Here is a 12891-nt window from a genome sequence, read left to right as displayed (position 1 = left end):
TTTTCGCCATTCCATTCGCAAGCGAATGGTAATAGGCGAAACCTAAAAAACGCTTGGTGACGATAGTAGGTTACGCAAGAGCGCACCTAGAACTAAACCTCTTCAGAACACCAGTGATAAAAAGATTTCTGGAGGGAGCAAGAATAATAGCTCCACCTAAATCTGCACCAATGTGGAACCTCAACCTGGTATTAACACAATTAATGAAGCCACCCTTTGAACCTCTACACCAGTGATAAGTATGGCCCGGGCCGCTTGCGGCCCTATTGACCTTTACATGTGGCCCACCTGGTGAACAGCAGCACAAGCTGCTGTTTAGTTGAGGAGGACTAATATTCTGAAAAAATGTTAAAGGGCAAGCATTTATTAATCTGGAAATAAATGCTTACCCGTTTATTTAGCATTTTCTTAGCCCTCACTTACGCAACTCACTGACCAACCCAGACGACCTCACCCCCCCCCCCCAACAACATCAACAACATCCCTGCTGGTGGCAGTGCAGCACAGAACGTATTTTGTGGCCCCAGGGCAAATGTTTGCGAGTACTCGTGCACTACACAGAGCATAACTGGTTCCTGACCTGGAAGACGGCATTCCTAATCCCAATCACATTTGGGAGACTGAGCAAACTACAAGCACTAACCCAAAAGCCCTATCTGCAAATAATCAAGGAAAGCGTGCTCTCCTGCGGCTAAACCCACGCATCCTCCCCCAAGTCACATCACAGTTTCCATATAAATCAAAAATCCTGCTTCCAGACTTCTACCAACAACTTAAAACACAAGCAGAGAGAACCCTACATATGCTGGGCGTACACAGGACTGTGATGTACTACCTAGAAAGGACAAAGGAGTTCGGAAGGGGTCCTCAGTTCTTCATATCTTTGCCGGCTTGAGCAAAGGATCACCAGTGACGAAGGGCAGCATTGCAAAAATTGATAGGGCAAGTAAGACAGTTATGCTACCCAAAAAGCAGGTGCTCTTCGAGACCAGGCCTAGGCCACATTCCACTAGTAAAGGAGCCACCCTGGTATTCACAACAACTGTGCCAATAGGCGTTTATGCCTTGTAGCAACATGGTCACAGCTTCACTGAACATAGTTGTGTGGAATCCAACTGAAAGAGTCACACGTTTGACAGAGTGCTGAAATATCTGTTTCAATCTCTGCCTCATTTAATTCCACCTCCAAGATTTACCAAAGATACCACTCCAACATCAATGCACAGCATATGAATCCAGAAAGGATTTATGCTGCAAAACGAAATGGTTTTTTACCAGGAGTAATTTTGCAGCTTAAAGACTTCTGCATTCACATGCAACCCTCCACCTCCCTGGAAAATAAGGTGAAGCAAAGAGAGGTAAATATTGCGATGCCTTAAGACACAAAGGAAGCCAACAAAGACCAGAGAAAGTTGCCAAAAAGAGGTAAAAGGAATCTGACGATAGATAGCGACCAGGCACAAGAGATTCTGGGGCACACATCATGGGAGGACTGACATAGCACTAAATGGCTACAAACTATGCTCAGAAAAATAAATTTAGTTAATATTACTAACAAGAAGTTTCTGGACCCAACCACTAGATGGTGTAATTAAACACAGCATATAAATCCAGAAAATCCTACAAGATTCAATGCTACTCCTACTGGTCAGTGCTAAAAACACCCCTGACTCTTTCATAGAGGCTCCTCTTCATCAGAGCCGTCTTGGACGTCACATATTTTGGCTTTCCCTCTTGACCAACTAGTACAGAGCATTCTGGCTAAAGTCCAGACCTTTCAAACTCAAGCCTGGATCTCTGTAAGGGTGACTGAGGATTATTGTCCTATTGTCTTCCTCTATTCTGCTTGTTAACCATGCAAAATGGCATATGCAGGCTCTGGAGTGAGATCTCAAGTTTTACTGACTGCATCAGGAAAACCTTTCTTATTCCATATGGGTGTCAGATGACTGAAAAAGAGTTGAAGTGGTGGCTGCTCGACTGCAGTTGGACCTGCAACACAGCCCTCTTCCTACTCACTCAGAGCGGACCGTGTTAACAGATGCATCACTGCTGGGTTAGGAAGGTCATCTGGGAGAGGTCTCCACATTAACCGTCTGAATCTGCTGGCATTTAGCTTAGCATTGAAGGATTTACTATCATCCATCAAGGGGAAGTTGGTTTAGGTTGTCAAGGGCTACACGAGTGCCATGTGGTTCTGTAACAGAGCTGTGTTAGGTCCTGTTTCCTGTGTTAGGAGGCTCTTTGCTTCTTTAAGTTGCTGAATCACCTGGATATTTCCTTGACCGTGAACTATCTGGTAGGAACTTTAAAATGGCTAAACTTAGCTGGCCACACTTCATGGACCGCGTATAGCTGCTAGCTACTTCGAGAGGTGGCAGAGGCCGTCTTTCATTATTGATGTCTTCGCTCCAGCGAGACCTCACAGTGTAAACATTTGCGTGTTTGAATTCTCCATGGAAGCCCTCTTGGAGACTCATTCTGCTTAGTGTGGAGCATGGGGCTGCTTAATTCCTCCTGCCACTACCTCTTCTGTCCTGAGTTCTGAAGATCAGGAACTACCAGGTTCGTCATCCTATTGGCTTCAAATTGTGCCATGAGAGTGCAATACCTGGAACATCTGGGCATGAGGATCTGTCCTCCGATCAAGCACCACTTCAGGAAGATCTTCTATTGCAGCAGGGTTTGCACCTAGGCCTGCGCAATCTACCCTCCATGCTTGCAGGTAAGGCAGTGACAGTTGTCTTCTTCTGATCTACCCCTGAGGTAGTGGATTTTCTCCTGGCACCCAGTCATTCTTCCAAGAAATCAGTTTACTAGTTTGTGGCTTTCTGTAGTGCCCTTGTTAGGACTCATTACTGGCCAAACTGTCAGATGTGCAGCTTTTGTTTTTGGCCCAGCAAGGACTTGCAGTGGGCACTGTTAAATGTTTTGTCAGTCCGGTCTGCTTTCATGTGGTTGACATACCAGCCATCTCTCTTCAAATCAATTTATGTGAAGCATTTTCTTAAACCATCGGTTAACTTTTTCCTCAAAACCTTTTGTGATGCCACAGTGGCACCTCAATTTGTTCCTTACTTTCTGAAGTGGACCCCTTTTGAGCTTTTTAACAGTTTTTCTGTGAAACTGGTACAAAACCGCTTTTTTCATTTTCCTTAGGTTGTAATTGCTTTCCATGTCTGAAATCGATCACTTTTCTGACATTGTTTCCTCATCTTCATTTCTCGAAGGAGGAAGTGACTCCCATCGACGAACTCAAAAGAGCTCTGTGTCTGCAAAGATAATACCGAAGATCATAGTGGATGATCAATGTTTTGCTGGATTCTCCATGGCAAAGAATGGCAAGCCATACAGAAGCAGATCTTATCCAGGTAGATAGTGCTCTGTAGTAAGAGCTGCTGTGTGATGTAGAAGAAGCAGCCCTAGGAGGGCCCGTTTCACCAGGACTAAAGCTGCTACAACGTGCTAGCATGTGGAGTACCTGTCTTAGATATCTGTCAAGCTGCAACTTTAGGCAGTAGAATACACGTTCACCAAGCACTAGTACCTTGACAGCCAGGTCCAAAGGAAAATGCATTCTTACTCCTTGGTTCAGCAGGTCTTTTTAGTCTGACCGCTTTGGAGATACTGCTTTAGTACCCATTTACAATGTGGGGAATCTACGGTCGGAAGTAGCCATCCAAACAAATTGCGTATCTTTGATAATGATCTTTTTATAAGGATTCTGTACATTACTGCAGGTTCGTCACCACCCTCACTTTTCCCGGTTTCGCAGAATTGGCAGTTTTCCACTTAAAAACGACCCATTACCACTGATCTGCACACTGGTGTAACTGATTACTACCCAGTCTGGTGTGGACACAGTTCAGAAAGAAACTAACAACATGTCTTCTAAGATCCTCAGATAGAATCTGGAGGAACAATCCCACCACCCTTCATTGCGATCAACTTCAAGCAACCCGCAGGAACTACAAAATGTACATTAAGAACAAAAATGCATCTTTCTTCTGCTCCGCACTAGACACCGCAAAAAAACGACCCAAAGAACTCTTCAATATAATCAGGAAGCAAACCTCTAGGCCAGTAACATCCTCAACCTCTGCATCCATTGATGGTTGTGAAAACTTCGCCTTCTTTTTCAATGATAAAATTGCTAAGATTGACCCCACATTTGGCTCAAATCGCACCCCCTCTGCTGCGATCCATACGCCTGAATCAAACGGCGCCTTCTTAAATCCCCCAAACCAATGGTCCTCCTTCACTCCCATTCAGGAAGCCGAGATAATCAATCTTCTCTCCAATGCTAAACCCTCATCCCACACCCTGGATCAGCTACCCCCCAAGTTACCAAGGACCTGAAACTCATCCTAGATCCGCAGTGGTGCAAGATCATTAACTAAATGAAAAACAACAGTTGATGGACAGAATGCAGAACAATGTCATACATTCACCCCAGTACAGAGATCCGGGCCTACATCCATCGTTTTTTTGCACTCCACACCACTCCAGTTCAGACAGGGCCATATGCAAATCAGCCTTGACCCTGTGCCTCATGGGAACAGTCCAGCCCGAACTGCCAAGCCATGTCTTTCCTGGACCGGAATCAAGCATCCTAGGACCGGTTTCTGGCTATCAGCCATGATAGATTGACTCCAGTGGTGTGGAGAGCATGGGACTCACGTCTGAGCATACCCATCCCACTCAGATCTTTAACAGCTCATTGTGTTCAGGAGTCGTTCCGGATTGCCTCAAAGTTGGCAAGTCACGGCTCTTCTGAAAAAGCACGGTCTAAACACTGAAGATCTAAACCACTTTAGACCGATATCAAACCTACCCCTTCTGTCCAAAATCCTGGAAAGATGTGTACTTCCTCAGCTAACCCAACACCTGGACAACATCAATCTCCTAGACCCCCACCAATCTGGCTTCAGAAAGGGCTGCAGCACTGAAACCGCAATCCTTAATGTCATAGACGATCTTCACAAATCACTGGAATCTGACGAATGCTGCCTTCTCATCCTATTAGACCTATCGGCTCAATTCAATACAGTCAATCACAAACTGCTCATCAACACTCTTCAAGAAAGGGCAGGTCTTGAAAAGACAGTCCTCCACTGGTTCTCTTCCTTTCTCCACAACCGCTTACAAAGAATAAAAATCAAAAACTTCGAGTCAGACCTCCACCCCGTCAACAGGGGTGTTCCACAAGGATCAGTGCTCTCTCCTCACCCTTTCAACATTACATCGAACCCCTTACCACTATACTCAGGAAATCCAACATCCCCTTCCACCTATATGCGAACGACACGCAACTTTCTGGAAACCTCCTCCATTGCGGATATCCAGAGACTCAACGTCACGTTCAGGGAGGTATAAGACTGGCTCTCAAACAATCACCTAAAACTCAATCAAGAGAAAGCGGAAATACTCCTCATCTCCAACAAAGACGAAAACCCACAAATCGCGGAATGGCTCAAAGCCATTGGTGCACTCAATAGCAATCTCATCCTGGCGGATTCGGTAAAATCTCTAGGTATCACCGTAGACCCGAAACTAATCATGAAAAAACACATCGCAAGATCAGCAAAAAGTGCCTTCCTCAATCTGAAATTACTGTATAAAATAAAAACCTTCCTCCCACCCAAAGACCTTCAACAAGCCACCCAAGCACTAGTGCTCTCCACAATAGATTACGGGATTGCAGCCCTGACTGGGACATCAAAATCTCACCTCGCTCCCCTGAAAACAACCTTGAATGCAGCAGCTAGAATGGTCACTGGCACTAAGAAATTTGATCACATCTCCCTTGCACTCAAAGAACTCAAATGGCTCCCAATTGAACTGAAAGCCAGCTTCAGAACAGCCTGCCTCACACACAAAGACCTGCACACAGGCAAACCGGAATAGCTGGCTTTCAGTTCAATTGGGAGCCACTTTGAGTGCAAACTCAAAAAGGCTGGCCAGTCCAGAAACCTCAGGAGCTCCAACACTCTGCTATTCATTCCACTGAAATCTCACAAGCAGAAAACCGCGACAAAATTGTTTAACGGAAATGCCCCCAAAATCTGGAACTCCACCCCTTCCCCCCCCCCAAATCCCCCCCACCTCGCCCACATCAGAACGATCCCCTTATTTCCCAAATTCAAAAATCTGCTGAAAATCCTCTTCTTCGACTGCTTTCGAACGAACCGATAGAAGCCAAGGACGCCCCCCAGCCTGCATTCTTTCTAACTTTACTTCCTGACCAGTGTCACTGACTCGGACCACGAAAATCTTCCTGGATAAGCGTCTTATTTAAACAAAGCAACTTTGTTTGACCTTTATCTCCATGCCCGTCCTCGTGACTGAGCCTCTGTCCGTCCTTTACTTGGTTTTGATCCTCATTTTTTACCATACTTGGTATTGCTTATTTGCACATAATTTACTTGTTGTAAAGCGCTCGGATACCCTCGGGTCAAGCTAGCGTTATATAAAACGCCTAAAATAAAAAAAAATAAAAAATGTATGGGTGGTGCTTATCTGTAGCTCAGGTCGTCACTTCCAAAACTGAGCATGCTCTACGAAGAGGCGCCACCTCCCGGTGCCCAGGGGCTATGCTGAAAAATCTTCTTGATTCAGTCTGGTGCCTGGAGATATTAGCAGGGTGTGTAATCTCCTGTTGGAGAATTCACCATAAGAGTTTTACCGAAGGTAAGTAACTTGTTTTTTCTGTAACCACATCACCATGGAAAGATACTTAAGAGTCTTCCTATTACTAGAAGCAATTTATTTTTGTGTTGTAAATATTAAAATTAATTGGTTAGTCTCAAGTAATTTCAAATGGCACTTTCAAGGTTTTAGTAATACCCGGAGTAGAAAAACTGGCATGACCAATTAAAGGTGGCGAAGTACGTTTTTCAATCATTGAGACTGAAGTCTATTTTTGTATAACTTATTAACCTGCGAATGATGCAAACACTGAAGAGTCACACATACAGCTAACTTTTTTTTACAACTATTTATTTGTTTTTCAAGGTACTTTAACCTTTCTTCTCTTGGTCACAGATGTCCTGTATTGAGAAATCTGGAAACAGTGAGAAGGTGTTGATAAAGGCCTTCCGTTGCTTGGGCAGCTGGTTTAACCTTGGAGTCTTGGATAGTACTTTCATGGCCAATAACCGAATCTTACTGCTCCTTTTCCAAGTTTTGGTAAGTCTGTTAAGTCACACATTGTCAAGTTTATTAATTGTATCCAACTCCATTCTTTGAGCTGCATCAGATAGCGTTTTATTGCTGTAAATTGTTTGGTTGTTTGGGTTTTCCTCCAGAGGATCTTCATTTTAAGTCACAGGCACTGAAATGTCATGCTTACGAGAAGGATTCGTGTGTGAGGTACATATACACGCCTTTATCTGAAAGAAACACGTTAGTAATGGATTCCTTACCTTCGAATATCTCCAGGCGTTAGACTGGATCCGGAAAGTTTTCGTCAGCAGTACCCCTGCGTGTCGGTAAGCATCGACGTACGGCTCCGCGTACGTCTTGGCGTCTTAGTACGGCACTGCGTACGTTGGCTTCTTAGTCAATGAAATTACGTCGGTGGAGTTACTTAGACGCCCCGCGATCGCTGACGTCAGTTCATTCTTTTTCCGTGCCAGCAAGCGCAGATCCGGAGAGAGCGGTACCCCAGTCATTTTTTTGGCTGAGTTTTTTGGGACTTTTGTCTGTTTTTTTTTAGAGCCTCCGCAGTTGCCAATGGCCTACCTGTCATTTACGGGTCCATCAGCGACTCAGGCCCAGCTGCAGGAGTTCCTGTCAGCCATGACACATGTCTTCGGACTGTCTGGCCCTGTCGGTGAGCCTTCGGGTCCCATGGGCCCGACTGGGGATCCTCGTGCTTCGACGTCGCCGAGGACTTCGGTCTCGATGTCGAGAGACCCCCCCTATGGATCCAGACATGGATCTCCGTCCATGTCGGTTGGCCCTGTACGACCTCTGCCGACGTCGCCACCACCAGCCACAGTCCTGGCCGACGCAGTCACTGGCTTCCTCCCCGACGTGGTGCCTAAAGGGTGTTGACCAATGCCAATTCTGACGCCGATAGAGAATTTAATTCCCTTTCTTCACCCACCTCCTTATGTTCCACCTGTCCGGCATGTGGAGGACGGGGAGGGGTCTGAGAACCCTCTTGCAGCACAATGCGAGTTAGACCCGGACTGGGATGAGGATCTGGGAGATGCAGGTGATCAGGAATATACTCCGAAACCTGGCTCACTGTCTTCTTCTACCCTGGCTACGGAGGAGGATTCCTATTCTATGGTGTTCCGTAGGAAAGCCGAGGCTTGCCACCTCGAGATTCCTACCGTGGCGGTCAGGACTAACCTCCTGACAGTGGTGCTTTGACCGGTCTCTCTTTTACGGAGCCGCTGCTGCCCTTTAATGATGCACTCTTGGACTTTTTTTTTTGGGCACCTGGTCCTGGCCCAACACAGGGGCTCTTGTGGATAAGAACGTGGCCCAACGCCACCCCCTGGCCCCGGGCGACCCAGTTTTCCTCTCCCAACACCCTACCCCTGAGAGCTTGGTTGTCCAAGCCACTGCATCCCAAGTGCGTTCCCTTCTGCACCACCGGCAGGGAATCCAAGAAACTGGAGCAGTTTGGGAAGATGTTTTCTTCCGCCAGTTCAGGACTGAGGTATGTGAACACCACATGTCTCTAGGGCCGTTATTCCCATTCTGTGTGGGATACGGTAGCGCAAGTGCTGCCTCAGTGTCCGGTGGAGGCTCGGACAGTACTCTCCCAAGCTATTGCTGAGGGGGACAGACACAGCCAAGTTCACGATTCGTTGTGGTCTTGACACTGCTGACTTGCTGGGCAGGGCGATTTCTACAACAGTGGCGCTACACCGCCACCCCTGGCTGAGAAAGACTGGCTTTTCTGGGGATGTCCAGAACACATTGATGGACATGCCCCTTGATGGCACTTGCCTATTTGGCGATAAGGCGGATTGCGCGTTGGAGCGTTTTAAGGACTCGCGGGCTTCAGCCAAGTCCTTAGGCCTTTCGGCCACTCGCACTCCTGCTTTTCGCTTCTTTCGTGGTCAAGGAAGGGGCGCCCAAGCACGTTCGTTTCAGTGCCACAGGCCTGCGCAGCAACAGTCTCAGCACAGCCGAGGATGTGGGACCCGCATAGGCATGTCACAGGGCCAGCGTACGGGTCAGCCCACCAACCCCCCTGCTGCCACTGCCACCAAACCTTCCTAGTCCGGTGTTTCAGGCCCACCAGACGCTAGTGGGTGTCAGGATTCACCATCACCTCCACCACTGGTGCACCATCACATCGGACAGGTGGGTTCTGCAAATTGTCCGAAGGGGTTACTCCCTCCCCTTCAAGCCAACCCACCCATGCCACCACAGTATCACTACTTGTGATATGCATGATAATATAATCTGAAAGAGACACGTTAGTGATAGATTCCTTACCTTAGAATATCCCCAGGCGTCAGACTGGATCCGGAAATTTTTGCGTAGCAATACCCCTGCGCGCTGGTAGGCGTCGTCTGCGGCTCCGCGTCCGTCGTCGGCGTCGTGAGCGCCGGGATGACGTCGTCGGAGTATATAGACGGCGCCCATGCGTGCTGACGTCAGTTCTTCTTTTTTCCGCGCCAGCTAGCGCAAATCCGGAAGAAGCTCTACCCCCAGTCACTTTTTGACTGAAAACTTTTTGATCTTTTTGATCCTCTATTTAGTCGATTCTCGACTATCGGTGCCAGGGATGCCCGGGTTCAAGCCTTGCTCGAAGTGCGGCCGACTCATGTCGGTCACGGACCCCCATCGCCGGTGCCTGAAGTGCTTAGGCCTCGACCACGACGATCGAACCTGCTCCGACTGCCGGGCCCTGACGTCGAAGGCTAGGCGGGAGCGGTCCCGCAAGCGTCTCGAGCTGAGGCAGTCGGCCCCGCGCCGCTCCAGGTCCCGGTCCCGGTCCCACGGGAGGTCGAGGGACAGGTCGCGAGGTCGGAGTCATCGACGTTCCGGGAGTGGACACCGATCGTCTGGTTCCAAGTCCTCAGGTAAGAGGCATGAGAGGTCGGAGCGACGCCATCGATCCTCCGACCCGCCCCGTCGCTCGCACGATGCGACCGGGGACTCGGGCGACACCGCCCACGCGGCTCCGCGGGAGTCGCAAGCGTCGCCGCCTGCCCCACACCTTCGGGTCCCTGGGCACGGCGCGTCGCAGGAGGAGGTCGAGAGGTACCTCATGGCCATGAGGGCCCTCCCTCCTCAGTCGGTTCCCGTGGCGCCTTCGGGCCGATCGGCTCCGTCTGGAGGTCCTTCCGGGTCGGGCGCTTTGGCCCCGACGACGTCGGGTACTTCGGGCCCGGCGCCGCTGGCGACTTCGGTCCCGGCGCCGCACGACCTCGCTGGATCCGGCTCCGGATCCGGGACCTCGCCGGTCGACCCTACGACCTCGCCGGCGCCGTCCCTTCAGGTGTCGTCCCCGGCAGCCGATGTGGTTGCCGCCCCCAATGTTTCCTACGGTCCTCCTCAGGAGTCGGAGGGGCGCCGCTGGGCGCCGATTCCGTCGGCCTTCGGAGAGTTCTATCTCCACGAGGAGGCCCTGGCTGTTAATCCTGGTCTCCAGGAGCCGGGTGACGAGGAGCAATGGGAGGGGTCCGAGGACCCTCTGGCACGTGATTGCCAGTCACATCAGGACTGGACATATGAGCTTGGGGAGGCCAGTGGTATTGACACCTCGCCAGACACTGGATTTACGTCGCCCCCGACTGTGGCTTCGGAGGCGGGTTCTGCTTACAGTGTAGTGTTGACGAAGGCAGCTAAGGCCTTAAACCTTCAGCTCCCCGTCGCGGCCGTGAGGACTAATCTCCTCACTGAGGTCCTCAAACATCAGTCCGGCTCCGCGGAGCCCCTCCTGCCGTTCAACGAGGCCTTGTGTGACGTTCTTCTGGGCACTTGGTCCAAGCCCGCCACAGGCCCCCCTGTGGACAGGAACGTGGCCAGACGCTACCGCCCGGCGCCGGGCGACCCTTGCTTTTTGTCCACCCACCCCACCCCCGAGAGTCTGGTCATCCAGGCCTCCAACTCCCAGACCGCATTCCCGTCGGCCCCGCCCGACAGGGAATCCAAGAGATATGAGCAGTTCGGGAAGAAGGTCTTCTCGTCTGTGAGCCTAGGGCTACGGTCAGTGAACACCAACTGTCTCTTGGGCCGCTACACCCACACTCTGTGGGACACGGTTGCGGAGGTGCTGCCACAATGCCCTGAGGAGGTCAGGGCTAAACTCAGCCAAACCCTTGCCGACGGCCGAGATGCGGCACGTTTTTCTATCCGGTGTGGGCTGGATACCACGGACTCACTGGGCAGGGCGATGGCAACGACGGTGGCGGTTCGACGCCACGCCTGGTTGAGGTCCGCCAACTTCTCGGCCGATGTCCAGGCCACCCTCCTGGACATGCCGTTTGATGGCCGTCGCCTCTTCGGCGACAAGGCAGACCATGCGCTGGAACGTTTCAAGGACTCCAGGGCCACGGCCAAGTCCTTGGGCCTTACGGCCCCACGCCAGCAATCGGGTGCCTTTCGCTCCTTTCGTGGCCACGGAAGGGGCGCCCCACCACGGACCGCCAGCCACACGCCGCAAAATGTCCAGCAGCGCGGTGGCGGACGTGGGAACCGCCGCGGCGGTGGTCGGGGTCAGCGGCGAGGCCAGTCCACACCTCCCTCAGCAGCCCCCGCCTCAAAACCTTCCTAGTCCGAGTTTTCAGGCCCATGTGACGCCTGTGGGAGGCAGGGTTCGCCATCACCTCTCCCACTGGCATACAGTCACTTCGGACAGGTGGGTGCTGCAAATTGTCCGAAGGGGTTTCTCCCTCCCCTTCGAGTCTTCCCCTCCATCCATGCCACCTCAATACCACCGTGTGTCGGGGGATCACTTGCAACTTCTGCAAGAGGAAGTTTCGGCCCTCTTGGCCAAGAGGGCCATCGAGCGCATTCCTGGGCCAGAAGTAGGACGTGGCTGTTACTCCCACTACTTTCTGGTACCCAAGAAGGGCAAAGGGGGCCTACGCCCTATCTTGGATCTGCGGAACGTCAACGGCTTCCTCCGGACGGAGAAGTTCAAGATGCTCACTTTGGCTCAGGTCCTGGCTGCCCTGGACCCAGGAGACTGGATGGTAGCGTTGGACTTGCAGGACGCCTATTTCCACATCCCCGTCCTGCCGGCCCACCGGCGTTACCTACGGTTCATGGTAGGCCAAGAGCACTTTCAGTTTACCGTGCTCCCCTTCGGCCTTGCCAGCGCCCCACGGGTGTTCACGAAGGTGATGGCGGTGGTCGCAGCCCATCTGCGCAGGCAGGGGGTATCAGTCTTCCCCTACCTCGACGACTGGTTGTTGAAGGCGGGCTCGCCCCAGACAGTCGTCAGCCACCTCCAGACTACGGCCGACCTCCTGCACTTGCTGGGGTTCTCCATCAATGTGCCGAAGTCACACCTGTGTCCCTCTCAAAAGCTCCTCTTCATCGGAGCGGTTCTCGACTCGGCGCAGTTTCGGGTTTACCCACCCGAACAGCGGGTTCGGGATATTCAGGCTCCGATTCCTGTCTTCAGGCCGTTATCCCGGGTCTCGGTCAGGTTGACGCTGCGGCTTCTGGGGCTGATGGCCTCCTGCATCCTTCTGGTGCGTCACGCCAGGTGGCGGATGCGGGCTCTGCAGTGGGACCTGAAGTTTCAGTGGGCCCAGCATCAGGGCAACCTGTCCGATCATGTCCTGATCTCAGAGGGCACTGCGAAGCAACTGCAGTGGTGGCTCACGGACCGCGACTGGGTCAGTGGCAGACCCCTCTCCCTACCCCAGCCGGAGCACGTAGTTGTGACGGACGCGTCCCTCCAGGGCT

At 51.3% G+C, this 12891-nt stretch overlaps 1 protein-coding gene across 2 annotated transcripts in view; it reads left to right on the top strand.

The window, feature by feature from the left end:
- The window catches only part of TNPO3 (transportin 3), a 1270791-nt gene that overhangs the window by 296979 nt on the left and 960921 nt on the right, over positions 1-12891 (top strand). For both annotated transcript variants that reach the window (XM_086918869.1, XM_086918868.1), the window contains exon 5: positions 7045-7188. In XM_086918869.1, coding sequence (XP_086774995.1) covers positions 7045-7188 — 144 coding nt within the window. The remainder of the gene's footprint in view (positions 1-7044; positions 7189-12891) is intronic.

This window comes from Lissotriton vulgaris, chromosome 1_1, assembly GCF_964263255.1.
Source record: "Lissotriton vulgaris chromosome 1_1, aLisVul1.2, whole genome shotgun sequence".
NCBI classification, from domain to species: Eukaryota; Metazoa; Chordata; class Amphibia; order Caudata; family Salamandridae; genus Lissotriton; species Lissotriton vulgaris.
Note: the sequence above shows the minus strand (reverse complement) of the source record. Positions and strands in the feature narration are given on the sequence as shown.